Raw genomic sequence first — 22045 nt, forward strand, 5'->3', positions numbered from 1 at the left:
TGCTTTTAAATTTTTCGTTGTTGAATGCACAGTATTATTTTAAGTATTTCTTCACTGTAATAATTCTACAAATGATGAATTGTTCTATATATTGGTAAATTACGATTTGTGGCTGTTCTTTGTTAAATAGTTGCTAGTTATTGAATCTGTTTTAAATTATTATTCGAAAAACAAGTGATTGCTCATGAATACTAACAATACGTAACAAGTGATTTAATTGTTAAAAAAATAGTTATTAGTAGCCTCAATTTAAAAAAAAAATTGAAAGAAAGTTTAGTACAATTAAGAAATTGGTAATTTATTTATGTCTTAATCTTTTTCAAGATCATACCTTTAGTAAGACTGATTTCCAAACTGAAATATTAAAACGGCGTTAATTTTAAAAATGCTGCTATTAATAATTTTGTATTTTCTTTATTTTTAAAGAAAAATATAGGACTCAATGAAAGATACGTATGAAAAAATTAAATTCATATCTATCTTCTGTTTTACATAGTAAATTGTCAATTCATATTTTGTCAACATCTATACATTATTTCAGTTAGAATAAGTAATTGTAGTGTATTGAAATAATGTGATGTAAACAAATGTGTACACGATGAACAATAATTTTATGCTATGTATACTCAATTTATGTTTAATATTTGAAATTGATCTTTTAAATGTGCCACTATCTGTGAAATAGCAATAAATCCTTCAATCTGAAGCATACTATGCTAATGCAATAAATATTTTAATATACTATCCTCTTCAATCTAATAATAATTACTTATTATAACTTCGCAATTTAATAAAAATAAAGTATTTGAAAACTAATTTATGCCTTGATGACATATTTCTGCCTCATCAAAGAAAGAGTGAAAAATAACAGAAGAATAATTGTAAAAAATAAATGACGTAACCATGAACTTAAGACAAAAGAATATCATTACAATATGGTGATTAATATTAGTCATTCATCAGAAACTTGTGATTTGATATAAAACATATAGGAAATGTGGGAAATAGTGACGAATTTACAATGAATCAGAACCGTTACTCATAATAACTTTTATTGCAATCACTACAAATATACATCTACAAAAATATAAATGAGTTAATAAACCCAGCTTCAGTTTCGGTCATCTCAAGCCCTTTTTGAATAAAATATAGAAATATAGCAAAAAATATTTACTACTTTACTTTCATTAAAATAGCCCTTGCCAAATTTTACGATTTTTAAAATAAGAACACCATATGTACAAAATAGTAGTAAAAAAAAAAACAAAATTTATAATACAGTGGAATCTAACTCATAAAAAACGCGACATACATACTATAATGAATATTTTGTTAAAAAAAAAAAGCATTAATCAATTCAGCAAAACTTCAATCATTTATTTTCCAAATCAATTAACTCCTCAAATATTTACATTTATTTCAGACTTAAAAAATGAAGCATCAATCAAGTGTTTCTATTTTAAAAAATTCAATAACTTGAGTTATCGCTTCGATCTCTAAGTACCTCAGTTCTGCGATTATAAAACAAAATGACCTAAGTCACATATGTTTCTTTTTGAGTCATTAACGTTTAAAGCTTCTAATTTCAGTATCGTCTTACATACTCGCGTCTTTCTGAATCCTTCTTTTAAACGAAAAAAATCTTTTAATGCCCTTTCTCCTCGTAAACATAAATTCTTCATTCCAGATCTCAATTAAGGCCTTAACTCGAATTTTTTCAAAACGTGCCAGAGGTCGTTTCACCTTACAGCCACATAATTAAAAAAGCCACAGTACAAGCGCTTAAATAAAAAAAAAAAAAAAAAAGAAAAAACTAAAAACTGTAAAAATATATCCCTCGCCAGAAGAGCAATAGGAAAATTGACAATGGTCATTTCCATCATTACGAGCTCCCCGATTCACAGGTGCGTCATCCCCCTTCGGCCGACAGCGGCGTTCGAATTTTTTCACGCATCCCTAAATAGCGCGACAGGATTGGCCAGTCGGTGGTGGGTATCGGGTGGCTTCGGTCGGTATCGGTTCCATCTGCGAGGATCCTCGGCCCCGGTGCCCGCTGTAATTCTCGAGGGCTCTGCCGCGACGCCCCTCCCTCCCCACCTTCGTGGGCGAGAGAGAGCGAGCCGCCGCGGCGCTCTCTCGGCTGGCAGTCGACGTTCGTAAATGGCGACGTACCGATGTCGAATGCTCGTAGCGAACTGGTGAATCGTCGTACGTGATGACGGCTCGTTACTGAACCTCGGACGGCGATGGGCACGCAAAAGCCGGAAGAATGGGCGAATTTGCTGATTATACGTTTCGAGGAACAGGTACATCCCAGCTGTGACTCGAACTACGAATCTATTTAGCTTTCTTTTCCCATCTATCCGCCTTTTCTCCCCTCCCTCCTCTGCGCCCCCGCCCCCCTCTTCGTCTCACCTACCCTCTTCCGGTGCTTTCTCTCGCTCTCTCCCATTCTCTTCCTTCGCCTCTCTTCCTCCATCTCTCTTCGCTCTGCTTCATTCTCTTCTGCCCTACTCTGTTTCTTTCTCTCTTTCTCTCGCGCTGTGCCCACTTTTCTCGCTCCTTCCGTCTTTTCACTTCACCTTTCGGTGTTTATTAAAGCTTTCGCCGCTTCTCCGTTACTCGTTTGTGTATGGACTGTACCGAAGGAATGGCACTTCGCGTCAGAGACCACGCACACCCAGGAAGCCTGGCCGCGCTCGGCCCCCGATCGCTTACATAAATTTGGCTAAATTTGTGATTCGAGATCTGTGCGAGAGAGGTGATTACCACGCGATCGAGTCGAGGGTTTTCGGGGCGAAGTTACGCGTGGGTGATCGGGAGAAGGTGGGTCGGTGGCGGTTTGAAAGGATGAGTTTGACAGTCGTTGAGTCCCTTGAATCGTGAGTAGCGGCCCTGTACCGCGGTCCGAATTGCGGCGAAGTCGGGTCGAGTTTGAAATTGACAGTAGCCGTGTTGACAGATGTAAATTTCATCATTGGGGGTTTTCGTCTCGTTTTGCAGTTTTGTTTCGATTTCCTGCGGTGAAGAGTGTTTTTCTTTTTAAGCGTCGATAAAATTTGTTTCCGTTTCTAAGTTCAATTACCATTGATTGTACGGGGATTTTGAATGACGCAAAGGTTTAATGAAAGCCCCAGTTTTCACGCTGAACTGCGATTCGATGGGTGAAATGAAGTTATTATTTACAGTGCCAGCAGTGTCGCTATTAATGGTTCGCGTCGTTGTTCCCATGAATCCGCCGTCATTCGTTTCTTCGTTGATTGATTCGTTCATTCATGAGAAGATGCTTTCTCGCGGTCTCCTCCCTCTATGCGCCGTTGAGTCCACGGTTTGACCTTCGCCCCTTCTCTCTTTCCTCTCCACCTCGTCAGCTATTCAGTTAAGGTGTATACTAGGTGTTCGAAAACTAAAGCATCGTCGAGACAGTTTCTTAGGAGTGCCACTTATCTTCGAATCAAATATACAACCCATACAATCATAATATTATCATAAACTTAAAAGTCCAATAATTCTCTACGTACTTGCAAATTTTCTTTCAACAGTTCGAGTAAAATTTGACAGTTCTAATAGAATGGAAAACTATTTTTAATTTAAAAGTGAAGATTATTTATCCGTATACACATTTAAATGTGCCACTAATTATGAAAATAGTCTAAGTTAAAAATATAAAAAGGTTGAAATTATCCCTTATATTTAGTGTTGCATCAGTTCATATTACAAAATTAGTGTTCAATTCAACTTCCTTAGATGTTTGACTTAGACCACTTTTATAATTATCAGGACAAATGTAATTATTTAAGTTCCGCGATATGTGAATTACTGACATACACTTTTTTTTCGATGATTCGAGTAAAATTTAACAGCTCCAATAGAACAGAAAACTGTTATTAACTCAGAAGTGAAGTTTATTTATTCACTTCCTTACACATAACTCTTCAAGTCTCGTAGAAAGTGATTATTGCAAAATTATATATTGAAGAAATTATATACATATTCTTTACAGATTATTTTTGATTTTACATACTGTAGAGAGTTGAATAAATAATTTTGGTGTTTGTAATATTGATTCGAAGATAGTGGTGATCGGTGCAATGAAACGAGTAAAGGGGATGAAGTTAAGGGATGAATTATTGGGATACCCTATAGATTTTGATTCGCCGTCCCGTAACCCCTCTCTACTCACACAACGTCGCTTCTGTCGTGTCACGGATACATGAATGAAAATTGCATTCGCTTCACGCACGGCTTATCGAAGAATTCGAATCTATGGTACACTTGAATGCGTTCAAATACGGCCAAATGCAATTATGCGATGTGCACGTAACTTTTGAGTTCCCTATCGAAGGCATATGTCATTGCAAAGGTGCCTCTTCGATCGGTCAATATACACACGAGTAGAACGTGTATGAGGATCTTGATAAATGCTCCATGAATGCCTGCGAATGTGTCTATCCTATATATTTAGATAAATACTAGAAAATATGAGGAGAATAATGATTTCTTGTTACTTAACGAGCAACGATTAATATTTAAACATAGTATAAATATACAATTGTTAGTCATTTCTTTTATATTGGCGAATTTATAAAATCTTGAGAATATGTAAAACGTTTGTAAGAAATGTAAAAATTTGAAAGTTTGAAAATAAATTATTTACAACAAAATTTATTATATTTTGTATTTGTACTTCATAGTGGGAAATCAATTTTGGCATTTCTGTTTCTTTTATTTTGTATTCCATGAAATATGTTTCTGTTGCGTACATGTATTTTTGAGTATAGAGAAGTGGAATACATAATTTATTGTCTTCAAGTTGTTATAATCTTTATGAAAAGAGTAAATGTATTCTATGATTAAGAATTGCCTAATATTTACACAATGGTTTCTTTTATATGTAGTTGCCGTGTCACAGTGGCCCTCAAACCACTCATTCTCGTATGAACGAAGAAAGAAACAAAAAATGCTTGATACAAATCTCTCGCTACCGTTTCTCTCTTGTAATATCCAACCTCACTAAAATACTTCAAGGTGTTAATGATATGTTACCATGTATTGGGGGTCAACGTACATTTCATAGTACAGATCAAGAGCGGAATTGCTATGAATCTATTATTATCGTTCTGGACACTTTGGAAAAGTGTCTTGCAAATCAACCAAAAGATACAACTAAATTTGATGAGGCTATGAATGTTAAATTTTTGCTTAGAGAAATATGCCAGTTTATAGGTAATAAGACTGAATATAATTATATATAAAGTATTAATATTTATGAAACAATGGAACCTAAATAACTTAATATCATTTCCAGATATACCAAACGATAGTCCTCAAAATGCTCATTTGAAAAATTTGGCAAGTAAAGTACTGTTTGCCTTAAGTTTAAATTTTTTCAATGCTGTATTTAATAGAATATCAGCCAGACTTCAAGAATTGGCAAAATGTGGAGAAGAAAATATTGATTATAGTGACATTGAATTAATTCAACATATTAATGTGGATGTTTACAGGCTTACAAGGCTTTTAAATGGTAATATTTTAATTATAGTGGATACTCAAATATTTTAGTTGTAAAGTATCATAGAAGAGTCAGTAGTTACAAAAGAAGTGAAGAAATATAAGTTTTATACTTTCTTTGAGAATTAAAACAGAGTTTGTTAAGTCAATTTATTATTTTATTATAGAGACCATACAAAAATTTAAACAACTCAAAAAATCTGCACATATAGTTCTTATGAATTCTTTGGAAAAAGCCATTTGGAATTGGATGGATACGTATCCCCATGAATTTGCTGATTTACAAAAAAAACCTAATGATGATCTTGGAAAAGCATGCGAAGAATTATTTGACATTCTTGATACATTTGCTGACAATAAAAAGGGAAGGGCTGCAGCTGTTTGGCCTTTACAAATGATGCTCTTAATACTTTCACCAAAAGTTTTGGAAGAAATAGTTAATGCTGATTCTGGTGCTCCTTGTTCACCAAAGCATTCGAAGAAAAAACAATTCATCGATAGCATTAAACGAGGCCTAGGAATGCATGGCAGTTCTAGTAGACAACTAGTAGAAGCTGCAGCAGTCACTTGTATTAAGCTTTGTAAAGCATCAACCTACATAAATAATTTGGATTCGAACAACGTTATTTTCATGCTCGTTCAACATGTAATGAATGATTTGATGGCACTACTTTTTAATCCAGGAAAACTATTCTCTCGTGGTCAGAACTACGTTGCCCAGGACATCGACCTAATGATAGACTGTTTTGTTAGCTGTTTTCGTATTAAACCTCATAACAACGAAGTACTTAAAGTCTGTTTAAACTTGAATTTTCCGCCAACATACCAATTCGTCTTGGTTAGCTCCTTATACAAGTAAGGGCAATATCATAATATAATATTAAATAAAATGATGCCTCCATCAACAAAGAGAACATAATTTAAATGAGTTTCTTATTTTAGAATTGTAACTCAACCAAGACTGCCATGGTGGCCTCAAATAGATCTTCTGTATTCACGTAGTACAGAACTTAGGAATATGTTTACTGACATTTTAAATAAAGTTACACAGAGTTACATATCACACACACCACTGCGAATGATTCAAAGTTTAACGCTCAAAGGTAAAGAACAGAGCAAATATAGGGACCGTGGAGAAGAAATATCAAGCTATAGAAATCTGCTCTTGTGGATGGTGAAACTTATTCATGCAGACCCTATGCTATTATTGAATGTGAGTACAGATGTTTTAATTATAACTTATGGTGTAAATATTACATTATATAAATGTGCTATAAATTTTAATTTCATCTTGCAGAATCAAGGAAAAGCTGGTCATGAAATACAAAGTTCAACATTAGAACTGATTAATGGTTTAGTTTCTTTAGTTCATCAACCAACAATGCCAGATATTGCTTATGAAGCAATGGAAGCATTATTAGTACTACATCATCCAGATAAAATAGAAGCATGGAATCCAGAAGCACCAATTAATACATTTTGGGATGTTAGTTCACAAGTTCTCTTCTCCATTTCTCAAAAATTAATTCAACATCAAATTCTTAATTATACATGTATACTAAAATGGCTTAGAGAAATATTGATTTGTAGAAATGCTTTTCTAGCACAAAACAAGGATTATGCAAATGTGGGTAGCCAAATTGCTATTTGTAAGCAGGCACATATTAAATTGGAGGTTTGTTTATACTTATAATATAATAAAATAGTTCTGGAAACTATAATAAAATTTGTGTTGTACAAAATGAAAAATAATACTTTATGTTCTATGGTTTAGGTTGTATTTTTCATGTATTTGTGGAGCATAAACATGGAAGCTGTTTTAGTATCCATGTCCTGTTTTGCATTGCTCTGTGAAGAAGCAGAAATACGCTGTGGTAGTGATGAAGTAGCAGTGACTTGTTTACTTCCTAATTATTATTTGTATCTTGAATTGGCACAAGCTTCTACTGTATTAATCACTGGTGAGTTCAAATTCTATTAATATTAACATTTTATTAACTTCATACATAATATATCCTATATTTTAAAACGGAAAATAGAAATTCAAATCGAGAAAACGATTAGAAGTAACAGATTAATATATTTTATGAATATAATCCTTTCTACCTTTAGGCTTCATTTGTAGTTTATAATGTATTTGTAAAAATATTTATTATTATTAATAAAATATTACTGGAATATATAGTAAGGTATCAGGAAATTTTACTGAAAAGTATTCTTGTTAAAAATATCAGTAAAAATAAAAGATCCAGTAAAGCTACTGTATTTAATTTCATTTCGATTCGGGTTTCTAGTAAAAATATTGTTATTTGAATTCAAACATTCATTCATGAATATTTGAATTCACTTTGTATTTTGATTAGTATAATCCTTATATGGCTGCAGTAGAGTATTAAAGACCTTGTTACCATAACAGCCAGCGGGGAAAGTAAGATATGTTATCACGATCATAATCATGGTAAGTGTTTCTTAAAATAGTATAGAAATAAATTATAGAACATTCTGGTTTTACCCTTTTCATTATATTCGTAGTGCCTTATATAAAATTTCTTTCCTAATATTATTACATTGTATAAACATGCCAATTATTTTTCAGGGCGAGCTGCTTTACAAAAAAGAATTATGGCCTTATTGAGAAAGATAGAACATTGTGTAAATGGTGTGCAGCCTGTATGTATAAAAAATAATTTTTTCATATTTTTATATATTAGTATATGTGACTTATAGATTTAAAATTCGTAAGTAGAAATATGAGGTTTTTTCTGTATTTAGGCCTGGGAAGAAACGTTCAGGAATTGGGAAGTGACTTCTCGTCAGTTAGTGAATTATCCTAAAACTAAAACGGAAGATGGTCAAATGGAATCATTTCATCGAAGCACTGGAAAGCGAAGAGCATCGCATCAGAATTCGGAACACGAATTAGAAGAACAGATTAACGAATGGGCAAATATGACAGGATTTCTTTGCGCTCTAGGTGGAGTGTGCTTACAAAAACGTACTCCAAATAGACCACTGTCAGGCATGCCTCCAAATCTAGAGTCAAAAAAAAGTTCATCGAAACAAGAGCCTACATCTTGTTTATCGAATCTAAGTCAAGAAGCACAATACTGTACGCAATTCGTTTTCAATTTGTTACGTTTACTGATTTGTAATAATGAGAAATTTGGAAATCAAATTCAGAAACATGTTAAAGAATTAGTCGGCCATGAAATGAGCCCTGCATTGTATCCAATACTTTTTGATCAGATTAAAAGCATAGTTGAAAAATTCTTCAACCAACAGGGACAAGTTATAGTGATGGATGTTAATACACAGTTCATTGAACATATAATATTCATAATGAAAAATATATTGGATTCTAAAACAGACCAACCTTCTGAATATCTTGGTATAACCAGTATAGAAGGAATGATGTTAGCGATTGTTAGATATGTTAGACATTTGGATATGACTATACATTCGATACACATTAAGACAAAATTATGCCAGCTTGTTGAAGCAATGATGAAAAGGAGAGATGACTTAGCATTTCGACAGGAAATGAAGTTTAGAAATAAACTCGTGGAATATTTAACTGATTGGGTTATGGGTGCTACTCATCAAATTACGCCATCGACTAGTGGAGACTTAACTATTTACACTCGGTAAATAATATTCGTGTTCTATTTAATTTGACAAAAATCTAGTTTCATTTATATTTTCTGGTTAATTTAGTTATACAATTTCCTTTTATATTTTTTATGTCATTTTTAGAGATTTGGATCAAGCCTGTATGGAAGCAGTTGGAGCATTATTACGAGGCCTTCCTCTTCAGCCTGAAGAATCAGACCGTGGTGACTTAATGGAAGCAAAATCTCAATTATTTTTAAAGTATTTCACTCTTTTCATGAATTTATTAAACGATTGCAATGAAGCAGCCAGCGAAGAAAAGGAAATTGTATCTCAACAACCGCGTTTAACTAGCGGCAAATTATCAACTTTACGCAACGCCACTATACAAGCAATGAGCAATCTTCTCAGCGCAAATATTGATAGTGGCTTGATGCATTCATTAAGTAAGCAAAGCTAAACATAGCGTTACATGTGCGCGCGTTTAATTTACATTTTAGGTTTTCTCATTTAATTTCACACTTCTAAATTTTCATAGGTTTGGGGTATAATCCAGATCTACAAACGCGAGCAGCATTTATGGAAGTTCTAACCAAGATTCTTCAACAAGGAACAGAGTTTGACACATTAGCAGAAACAGTATTAGCTGACAGATTCGAGCAGTTGGTTCAACTCGTTACAATGATTAGTGACAAGGGAGAGTTACCTATCGCCATGGCTTTAGCCAATGTTGTGACAACAAATCAAATGGATGAACTAGCACGAGTATTTGTGACATTGTTTGACGCAAAACATTTACTATCGCCTCTTTTGTGGAATATGTTTTACCGCGAGGTAGAAGTTTCCGACTGTATGCAAACGCTGTTTCGGGGAAATAGCTTAGGAAGTAAAATTATGGCATTTTGTTTCAAAATTTATGGTGCCAGTTATTTGCAAAATTTACTGGAACCTTTAATTACTCCCTTATTGGATGATCCTTCGACTGGTTTTGAAGTGGACAACGCAAAGATAGATGCTAATGAGAATATAGAACAAAACGGTCGCAATTTAATAGCATTGACACAGAAAGTATTCGATGCTATAGTATCTTCAGCTGATCGGTAAGTTATTAAAATTAGGACAGTCTTGTACTTTCAACTTGTTTAACTTCGAATATTAATTAACTTTCTTTTATTAGATTTCCACCTCAGTTGCGCTCTATGTGCCATTGTTTATATCAAGTACTCAGCAAGAGGTTTCCGCAATGTCCACAAAATAATATTGGGGCCGTAGGAACAGTGATATTTCTGCGATTCATCAATCCAGCCATTGTATCGCCTCAAGAAATGGGAATCGTGAACAAACCTGTGCCTCCACAAATTAAAAGAGGTCTTACACTGATGTCTAAAATACTTCAAAATATCGCGAATCACGTAGAATTTAGTAAAGAGCAGCATATGTTACCTTTTAACGACTTTTTACGAGCACACTTTGAAATTGGAAGAAGATTCTTCATACAAATAGCTTCTGATTGCGAAACGGTCGATCAAGCTAGTCATCCGATGTCCTTTGTATCGGATGCTAATGTTTTAGCATTGCACAGACTATTGTGGAACCATCAAGAAAGAATCGGCGACTATCTGAGCAGTAGTCGAGATCATAAAGCAGTAGGAAGAAGACCATTCGATAAAATGGCTACATTATTGGCATACCTTGGTCCCCCAGAACATAAACCAGTAGACTCACATTTGCTATTTTCTTCCTATGCCCGATGGTCGAGTATCGATATGTCATCAACGAATTTTGAAGAAATTATGGTGAAACATAATATGCACGAAAAGGAAGAATTCAAAAGCATAAAAAATTTGAATATTTTCTATCAGGCAGGAACTAGTAAACAAGGATATCCAGTCTTTTATTATATCGCTAGGCGTTACAAAATTGGAGACACGAATGGCGATTTATTGATATATCACGTTATTCTCACTCTAAAACCATTTTGCCATTCTCCTTTCGAATTGGTTGTCGATTTCACGCATACCTGTTCAGACAATCGATTTAGAACCGAATTTTTACAAAAGTGGTTTTATGTGTTGCCCAAAGTCGCTTATGAAAACATTCACGCTGCATATATTTACAATTGTAACAGTTGGGTGAGAGAATACACGAAATTCCATGATAGAATTTTGGCACCGCTGAAAGGTAACAGAAAAGTGGTTTTCATCGATGGACCAGGCCGTCTGAACGATGTGATCGATGTTGACCAACAAAAATTACCAGGTGCTACGCTTTCTCTTGACGAAGACTTAAAGGTCTTCAACAGCGCATTGAAACTTTCACATAAGGACACTAAGGTTTCAATAAAAGTTGGACCAACTGCTATACAAATTACCTCGGCAGAGAAATGCAAAGTATTATCGCATTCCGTTCTTCTAAATGATGTTTATTATGCGTCTGAAATAGAAGAAGTTTCTTTAGTAGACGACAATCAATTTACCTTGACCATTTCGAATGAAACTGGCCCATTGTCTTTTATTCATAACGACTGTGATAGTATTGTTCAGGCTATAGTTCATATAAGAAATCGATGGGAATTGTCGCAGCCAGAATCTGTGTCTGTTCATCCAAAGATTAGGCCTAAAGATGTACCTGGTACACTATTGAACATGGCACTACTGAATCTCGGCAGTTCGGATCCAAATTTAAGAACAGCAGCATACAATCAGTTGTGTGCTTTAACGGCAACTTTCGACTTAAAGATAGAAGGACAACTGTTAGAGACATCTGGTCTGTGCATACCATCGAACAATACAATATTCATCAAACACTTAAGTGAAACTTTAGCTGCAAATGATCCACACCTTACGCTGGAGTTTCTAGAGGAATGTATACAAGGTTTCCGAGTGTCGAGCATCGAATTAAAGCATCTTTGCTTGGAGTACATGACTCCGTGGTTAAATAATCTCGTTCGATTCTATAAGCCGAATGACGAAGGTGGGAAACGTCAGAAACAAGTTACAAAGATATTAGAGAAATTAATCACATTAACCATCGAGGAAGTGAAAATGTATCCTAGCATACAAGCTAAGATATGGAGCACGATTGGAAGGTTACCAGATCTGATAGACACGGTTTTGGATAATTTCATCCAGCGTAGTGTCAGCTTTGGACTCTATTCCCCGACAGTTGAAATAATGGCTGACACGGCCGTAGCCTTAGCCTCTGGGAATGTTCAATTAGTAGCGAAGAAAGTGATAGGACGGCTTTGTCGAGTTGTAGATAAAACTTGTACGTCTCCGACTCCGCTACTGGAACAGCACACAAGATGGGACGACATCGCTATTCTGGCTAGATATTTGCTGATGTTGTCCTTCAATAACTGTTTAGATGTTGGGAAACACTTACCTTATTTATTTCATACAGTAACATTTCTCGTTTGCTCCGGAAGTCTGAGTATGCGTGCTTCCACTCATGGATTAGTTATAAACAGCATCCACTCACTCTGCACATGCAGTTCGCCTTCATTCTCGGAGGACACTTATAGAATATTGCGAATGAGTTTAGATGAATTCTCACTTCCGAAGTTCTATTTACTTTTCGGTATTAGTAAAGTGAAATCTGCTGCGGGTACAGCATTTAGATCTAGTTATAGGCATTCAAACGAGAAATGGTTCAGCAATGAACGTAGCGTTACTGGAACGCATGATAAAGAGAGGCTCTCGTTAACGAGCTTGGAAATTATCACGGATGCTCTTCTTGAAATTATGGAAGCTTGTATGCGAGACATTCCACAGTGCGATTGGTTGAAAACTTGGACTTCTTTGGCGAGAAATTTCGCGTTCTGCTTTAATCCAGCTCTTCAGCCAAGAGCTTTAATCGTTTTCGGGTGTATCAGTAAAAGTATCACCGATCAAGATATGAAACAGTTGTTGAGGATATTGGTAAAAGCTCTTGAAAGTTTCAACGACATTACTTTGCTAGAAGCAATTATTATGTGCCTCACTCGATTACAACCGTTACTTAGATCCGTAAGTTACAAACTATTGTGATATGTTAAACAAAGCTTCATATTAATGGAATATTAATTCTTCCTTGCAAATTTGAATAATAAATCTAAATGATCTTTATATTTTGGTTGCTTACAAAAATGTGTTATTTTCATAACTGTAATTAATATGAAGTTTTTATGCAAGTACATGTAAACACTTGTAATTTTGAATGATAATTTTAATACTTTTAAGGAATCTCCCATACATAGATATTTGTTTTGGGTTGCAACATCAGTTCTTCAATTGGATGAAGCATCTTTGTATGCCTGTGGTTTAGCGCTACTTGAACAGAATTTGCATACTTTGGATTCACAAGGAATTTTCGATGATAAGGTACAAATTTATATATTCCTTTGAATTACAATTCAATTTATGCGTTTGATGGTTACAATAAAAGAATGTAATATTTCTTTTAGACTTTGGAACATGTTATGATGTCTACTCGTGAGCCACTAGAGTGGCACTTTAAGCAGTTGGACCATGCAGTAGGAGTTTCATTTAAGTCAAACTTTCATTTCGCGCTTGTTGGACATCTTCTGAAAGGATATAGACATCCAACACCAACTACCGTGACAAGAACAGCTAGAGTACTCACAATGTTATTGGGAATCGTGGCTAAACCATTCAGAAGAGATAAATTTGAAGTAACACCGGAAAGTGTGGCATATCTAGCTGGTAAGTTTTTATTATTATTTCATTAAATTTTATCAATACGTTTTTATTAATTATTTTCGTTCGCATATTTAAGATAATAATTACTATCTTTTTTAAACAATTAGCATTAGTATCTGTATCTGAAGAAGTACGAAGTAGATGTCATATTAGACACTCGGTTGCCAAGAATGCAGAGTCTGGCAGTACAGATTGTCTTGATAATTTGATTCCACATAATACAGTAAGTAGATTTTACATTGTTTTATTTTATAATTTAAAAACTGTTACTTTAGAGAATTATATCATTACCTAGGACACATCTGTTCCAACGTGTAGTAATCCTAGTAATCGTCGTCAAAAATCATGGGACTTACTTGATCAGTCTGCACTTACTCAAGCTAGACAACAAAAGCAGTATTCAACACATCAGGTATGTTTTGCATCTTATGATTTTAGTATGATAAATTCATAAGGATATGAGACATCATTGTTTGTTTTTTAATACGTAGGGATTTATATTATATTTGGATATTATATGTATATAAAGAAATTACTTAACATTAGAACATAAAATAAAAATATCTTTGTTGCTTAACAAAGTATTTCCTCATATTAAAGCAACAGCGATATGGCAGGTTCTTATGTAAAGTAACTCATATTGTACAAAGCATTAGATATAAAATATTGCAATGAAGAAATGTGCAAACCTTCAGTTGATACAAAAGCCATGTGGTAAAAGTAAATGTACACTCTATTATGTTCAATGTTCCTCCTAAAAAATGTTTAAACAAAAGCATATTAGCCGTTTATGTTGAAGTGTATGCTCCTAATATGTGTTATTTACAGACTATAGATTTTATGAGTTAATTATCTAATTAAAGAATAAGTATTGTTTATTTCTGTTATGCAAACAAAATGTATAGAGGAGTAGAAATATTGATGTTCTCATTTATAATTGTTTTATTGAGTGTACTATTCCATTATATTTTTTAATATTTCTTTCATAATATTCGTTCATGTACTACCTATAAATTTAATTACATTGCTGTACTTGTTTTCCATTTAATGCCTCATTTCTTGGCAGTAATATTTCTATGTAGTAATTATCCTACTTCGTCAACAAAGTATAATAGCTAATATTGACATTACAGAATTTATTAATTGATTACGCAGTTATTACTATTCACAAAATCTATATTAAAATATGAATCTATTATTCTTTACTATAGATAAATATTTAATATAAAAAGCAAAATTTAAGTTTAAATCTAATATTATTTGTTTTATGTTCTGGTATATGTCTCTGTTTACTCTTTTGGTGTCTATGCTCGCATCTGACTATACCTGCCTTGTCTGTGTCTGGATTGTGCAAAATTCAATGCAACTTGTCACTTGTATGTGTCATACTCCATCAATTTGTCCCCCAAAAAAATGACGATATATGCGTCATTAACAAGACTGGACGGATTTTATTTAAAACACAGCGGTCCTTTTCTGTACCAACTGCAAAGGAAACAAAGTCAACTGAAGAAACAGAGCCAAAGGTATTTTGTGTTTACTTCATGTATTGTTATACTTGTATTTATTTTTCATTTAAATGTTTTGTTTCTAAAACGTTTATTTATTTAAATATCTGTACGGCTATTACAATTGTTACTATTGATGCAGAATCGAAGTGCCAGAGTAAGCGTGAGCAACGAAAACAATGTACTACTGGATCCAGAAGTACTGACAGACTTTTCAATTCAGACTTTGGTTTTGACTGTTCTCGTTACATTGGTAAAATATTCGACTGATGAAAATGAGCAAAGGATTCTTTATGAATATCTTGCAGAAGCTTCTGTGGTGTTCCCAAAAGTATTTCCAGTAATGTAAGTTGTTAATCTATTAAATATTAACATTACTTATAGTAGGATCGCCAATAACTATTGTTATTCTTTAATCTTATTTCAATGTGCTTCAATGTTTTTTGCAGACATAATCTACTTGACGCAAAAATTAATAATGTATTATCTTCCTGCCATGACCAAGGTATATTGAACTCTGTACAAGCGATCATTCAGAATATGATTGCTTGTGAAGATACAAGTCAGCAGCAGTTACATTATTTACAAAGTTGTGGATTTGGTGGATTATGGAGATTTGCAGGTCCATACACAAATGTAAGTGAATATGTTACTTACAGGTAGTTAACGTTTTCTTGCTAATACTCCTTAGTAGAATGGAAAATGAAAAATAAAGAAGCATATATTTTCTTACAAATTTATTTCAAAATTGGACTTTTAGTAAAGTTATTGTTCTGTGGTTTAAAACATTTGAGACCTTAATTTGAAAAAAATAATTAAAGTTTTTTTTATAGTTCTTCTGAAATGTAATTGGAGTGATAGAGAATTCACAGTAATATGTAATATTTTGTAGTCTAACTGTACAGCTGAAAATGCTCAGTTATTTGTTAATTGCCTGGAAGCAATGGTAGAAACGTGTCTACCAGTCGATGAAACTGAAGGATCAAGTATTAATGAAATTCCGCCTGAGAAAACTAAACGGACTGATGGCCATCAATCAGAAGTCACATCGAAGAATAAAATGTCTGCATATTCGACTGATCGAAAAAGTACGCGTGGAATTCCAGAAAGAAATGATGAAACTTCACGAAGCACTGCTTCTTTCATTCATAGGGAGTAAGTGTCTGATAATATTCACCGAGTATCATTATAAAAATATAATTTAATTATAACATATTGACATTGACAATAATTCCAGTCGCAGCATTGATAGCAGAGGAGATATTTCACAAGATTCTGTGAGTCAAGGAGAAAATACCAGTAGTAGTAGCAGTTCACAACCTTAGCGATTAGCATGTGAACCGAAGAAACAATGCAGTAAACGTGGCCGAAAAGGACAAGTTGGTCGGAAATTGCAACGTCAACTAAGGTATGTTAGATATCAAACAAATTTATTTTATGACATAAATAATATCATTAATTAAATATCATCATAGACTATCATTGATCATATTAAATACTTTGTTTGAAGATTAGAAATTGTCAAAATGCTGAAACATTCTTGGCGTACAATTAAAATTTACTTAGGAGACTATGTATGAGTCTAGAAGAATTTATTTTACCTCCAAAATAGTTATTTTTAATTTCATGTGATTTGCTTTGCATGTTTACACTTAGTTAACGTTATTCATGAAAATGTTACTCTTTAAGAACGTAGAGAGTGTTCGACACAAGTGTCAGAAATTTTAAGTGGTGATTCTATATGCTAAAATAAGACGAATATAAAAATAGATAAAATTATGTTTGAGGTTTCGTTTTCCAGTTATTAATGATTGAAAAAATCTATCTTTATTTTCATCTTATTTTAGCATGTAGAATCAGTCCTTAAAATAATCGACACCTGTTGTCGAACACTCTCTGTATGTATTCTTATTATCCTAATTGTGTACATTTTCAACTAAGGAACGCAAACATTTTGGCTCCGTGTTATTGCTGCAACATGTCGAATCAGTTTAATTCAATGCCGTCCACCTCACGTTAAAGAACCCACTGGAATGGAAGCCACATATGCTACACGTTAGTAGACACTTATTTTGTTTGTTAGTAAATATATCAACGGTTACGCGTTATTTTTAAATTTGCATTTAACCCGAAATCTATTTATAAATTATGATCATACAGAAATAATCTCCAGAATGAGCCAATCGTTGGCCTCTCTTTCAAACAGTGTTACTGTATATGCAAAGAATGAATCTGAAATATGGAATTGTTTTGATCGTTTAATGATTTGAACAGTTAATACAGGTCATAGTTTCATGGCAGAAACTAGATGTTTATCTAGATGTTTCTAACCCTTTACAGCTAAATATTTTTATATCATAGAAGAATCTGTTTCTATTTCTGAGCAGATATTTAATATAGTCTCATGTTGCTAGGGTAAAATTATTATATACATAGTCTATCAAAAAAGTCTAATTCCATGTACAGCTATACGAGGGGATACCCAAAAGAAACCGAATTTATTCCTTTTTTTAATTTATTTATTTAATTTTTAAACAAAAAGCTTTCAATCCCCTTGAAAGTACTCTCCACTGGCACTAATACATTTGTATAATTTTTTATTCCATTGTTCAAAACGTTTTTTAAATTCGTTTTCTGTGATGCCCGACAGCGCCTTCCTTTCATGTCTCTTTTCATTTGAGGAAACAAAAAGAAGTTGCAAGGGACAAGGTTGGGTGAATAGGAGGGATGGGGCACAGGGGTCATGCCATTTTTGGCCAAAAATTGGCGCACAGACAGGGCTGTGTGAGCTTGGGCGTTATCGCGATGGAAAAACCAGTCGCCCGACTGCCACAAATCATCTGTTGCGCAATCTTTTCAAAAATTTTAGGTAAAAAGCCTAGCTAACTGTCTGACCCTGTGGAACGAACTCTGAATGGGCGACTCCTCTCACATCGAAGAAACAAATCGGCGTTGTTTCGACGTTTGATTTCACTTGACGAGCTTTTTTAGGGCGAGGCGAACTTGAAGTCTTCCACTGGCTTGATTGTTGCTTCGTTTCAAGAGTTTCTGTGCCAGTTTTTCCGAACAAGAAGCAAAACTTTACGAGAATCAGCCATTGCAAAAACGACGAGTACACAAAACAACTGTCACTAGAAAATTCACACAAGCCGAGCAGAACCTTCTTCAGAACGTTCTTTAAAAACTCCGCCCACCACAACATCAGTTCGGTTCCTTTTTGATACCCTCTCGTAAAGGGTTAAATGAGTTTATTTTTGTTTTACTATATAGTAGAAAGAATGATATTTTGTGAGGGCTATTAAGTTCCAGTTAGATTTGATCATGATAAAAAGACGAAAGAAGACAGCAAGATATGCATAGTTATTATGTTATAGTAAGCCAGCAAGAAACACTAATTGAACTAAAAAATGAGATATGTTTAATGAAAATCTACTAATGAACACTAAAGAGATGGATAACTGATTTCATCGAAAAGGTGATGAGTGTTCAAAATGCCTATGTAAATAAATACAGAAGTTTTCTACGTGCATGGAAACATTATATATCGAAAAGAACGTATTCGTGGTAATTACGAATATTCCATATTATCAGATATTACAATGCAAATGCAGTTCGTTCAGAATAGTATTCTAGATCATTGCAGAATTCTTCGAACAATACACCACGTACGAAGAACTTCTATTTTTTCGTATTTATTTTTTGAGTATAATTGTATTTTATTAAAAAGAGTATGATGAAGTACGTATGCATTTTGTGTAATCGCGATTATATAAAATATCGCGTTTACCTTTGTTAGAGTTTCGAGAGGGTCAGGAACTCACCTCTTGAATGCCATAGTCTAGGTTCAGCCCCTTGCACTTGTCCTCTACTATATGTAAATTAGAAATGATATGAATCATAAAGTTATGTTTTGTAATAATAAAACCTAAAGTGAAGTGTCGCCTAATGATGACTAAAAAACAGCTGAGGAATCTAAATAGTAGTTAAAAAATGTACTGTTTGAACAGGCATTGTTCTGTGATGTTTTAACTCTATAACACTTCAAGAATTTTTTCTAGTTCTGATATTTGCCTAATTGTTTGCATTAAGATAAATACTAAAAGCTGGTCGTTGATGATACATGTATTGAAAAATTGAGAAGATATTGACTCAGTTTCATTGTGTTTTGAACTCTGCATTTTTCTCACTGTTATTAACAACTATTATTTATCATTTACATTGATGCAATGCATAGATACTTTCGTGATAGAGAATGGAATTATTTCTACTATTATACATCAATATGATATTCCAGTAATGTGAGAATTTTTAACTTAGACTACAGACAAATTTAAACGAATCATTTTTGTCTGATTATTTACAATGAATATATTAGTTTTTAATAATTAAGTGTTATTTCAGCGAATAGTGAGAAACTTTGACCATATCAGTGGACATATACAGAAATTATTTTTAAAACACTGTTTCCTCTTGAAAGCGAATAATCTTTATCGCAGATACAATGCACTTCACTGGGTTACAACAAAACACGAAATGTTAAAACTATAATACTTTCATTGTAAGCGTATTTTTCATTTATTGCAAGCATGGGAATATTCTGCATGGTTATTACAGATATCCCAGAAAAAGTGTCAAGGGGTTGATAATGCAAAGATGCTCTGGACCAGCGTGCGTCCGACGCTTCGGAACATCCTTCCGTCTGAGGATGCTCGAGCAGTCGGACATTATCTCTAGAGTTCTCTAAAACGAAACACCAATGATTCTATTGTCTACTACTTATTAAAGTACAAAGCGAGACCACACGTTATTTTTCCCTGCAGTGTTTTACGACACAGAGGGACACTATATTAGTAATTATGAAAAATAAAAAACAGCGATCGGTGTTGACGCGTCGGTTTTTCCGTCGAATGACGGCTACAAATACGAGAAATATATACATTACATATATATAAATATATTATATATATATATATATATATATATATATATAGAAATATCTATTAGCTTAATTGCAGCAATAGAATACTTGTAACTAATTCGACGATGCGTTTGTACATAGTTTATAAATAAATTATGTATAAGTTGTTTCGTAAGTTGTCGAACAATGACTAATTGAAAATTCAGTAGAGTTGCACAATGAAAGATATATTATAAATTAACCGTCATATCTTTGAGGTATCGTTTTATTTTAATAACGATATTGTAAATCGCACAGTTACACGTACTACCCTTTCTATTAGTGACTTGAACACTTCTACTCTTTTGTGAAGCATAAATTTAAGGCTGCCGAATTTTCTCTTAGTAATTGACACAGAGCTTACAGAATCACTGTATGTAGAGTATTTCATAAGATATATCGTATTAGGGATATAGTAATTTAAATTTTTTTATATCTTTATTTTGTACATGTTTTATTATTAGCTTTATATGATTTTGAATCATATATAATTATGCGTTTGTAAGAAGTAGGATAAAGTTTAATAATGTGCTATAATTATTTATTTTATTATGTCGGAGATTTTATATCAACATGTGCACAAACTTTTTATAATTATTTGCCAGAAATGTTTAATCATTCGTATATTAGGATTAAAACTTATTAATATATGTAATGGCTTTCTGTTGCTTGAATACATTGTATCATATGAAATACTCCTTATATACATATAAATACACTATATAAATATTTGTATAGCACATGCACATTTTGGAGATTTACAATTTCATGGGGATGAGATTGTTTCAAAATTATTAGGCAACAGGATATGTTACTGTTAGGAAAAAATATTCTACAGCTTCGAGTGGCCATGTAAACTGTTGATTTTAATATGTACAATGTTCTAAACGCTTGTACTTAGATATTTTTGGAGCACCTCGGATCGACCTCTGCTGCGAACAAAGTTGTTAATCTAGTTAAATGTTTAAGTGTTATATCTATTTCGTGCAGTGATCGTAAATATAAAACGAGAGATTCCTTAAATAGAAGTAAAATCATTCTTGATATTTTCGTATTTCTAAATTGGGATTATTGGTTCCTTGTTAAAGTGACGAACACGCAAATTCGAACTAATAAAAAATCGTGCTAATAAAATATTTGCTTCCTGTTCTAAACGAAACGATATTATCTCAGTATCTCTCTGCAATTTTATTTCACCATTAACTTACACAAATCAATGCAAGCTAAGTGCATCAAATGGTCATGTCAAAATATCAAGAACTGTCTCATGTTCAACTTATAATCTTTCATTTACTAAATAAGGTATTGGCTCTTCTGTACTTCAGAATTTTCTTTTACCATAATATAGTGGTACCTGCTTTAGAGTCCACAGTCTAGAATCTAGAACTATATCTAGACACTTATTTCAATGGATGACATCTGAAAATTCAAAGTTTGTAGTATTGAGTAGGTTGGAAAAAAATAAATATGTTTGGGTATCGAAACATCTTTTTAAGAATTTTATTTACTTTGAATGTGGAGTTTAAAGCTCGCTCCAAGTTTCTATTTCTAAAAATTGTAGGAGAGGGTACATATTGAAGCAGTCAAAAACCTGGACACTAAAGCAGGCACCCATTGTGCACTTATTTTTTTATGGTTTATACTTATACTAAATCAATTTTGTAATATTTTCCAGTGGTTGTTGAATGGTCTAACACATTGAAGTGAGGATAAGTGTCATATTATAAACCTTATTTATGTAAAAGGAGACAATGATA

The 22045-nt window shown here is 33.3% G+C and overlaps 1 protein-coding gene across 1 annotated transcript; it reads left to right on the forward strand.

Moving 5' to 3' along the window:
- The first annotated feature begins 2241 nt into the window (after positions 1-2241).
- Positions 2242-20252, forward strand: Nf1 (neurofibromin 1). Its single transcript, XM_076380285.1, is given in 22 exon segments — positions 2242-2306; positions 4899-5226; positions 5309-5527; positions 5682-6727; positions 6812-7189; positions 7289-7475; positions 7931-7972; positions 8111-8184; positions 8287-9158; positions 9229-9569; positions 9662-10223; positions 10301-13130; positions 13344-13484; positions 13568-13826; positions 13931-14046; positions 14119-14235; positions 15263-15349; positions 15474-15676; positions 15781-15967; positions 16224-16486; positions 16569-16739; positions 17273-20252. Coding segments are annotated over 21 exon segments (8400 nt in total). The 5' UTR covers positions 2242-2246; the 3' UTR covers positions 16657-16739; positions 17273-20252.
- The last annotated feature ends 1793 nt before the right edge of the window (positions 20253-22045 follow it).

Source organism: Calliopsis andreniformis, chromosome 6 (genome assembly GCF_051401765.1).
Source record: "Calliopsis andreniformis isolate RMS-2024a chromosome 6, iyCalAndr_principal, whole genome shotgun sequence".
In the NCBI taxonomy this organism is placed as follows: Eukaryota; Metazoa; Arthropoda; class Insecta; order Hymenoptera; family Andrenidae; genus Calliopsis; species Calliopsis andreniformis.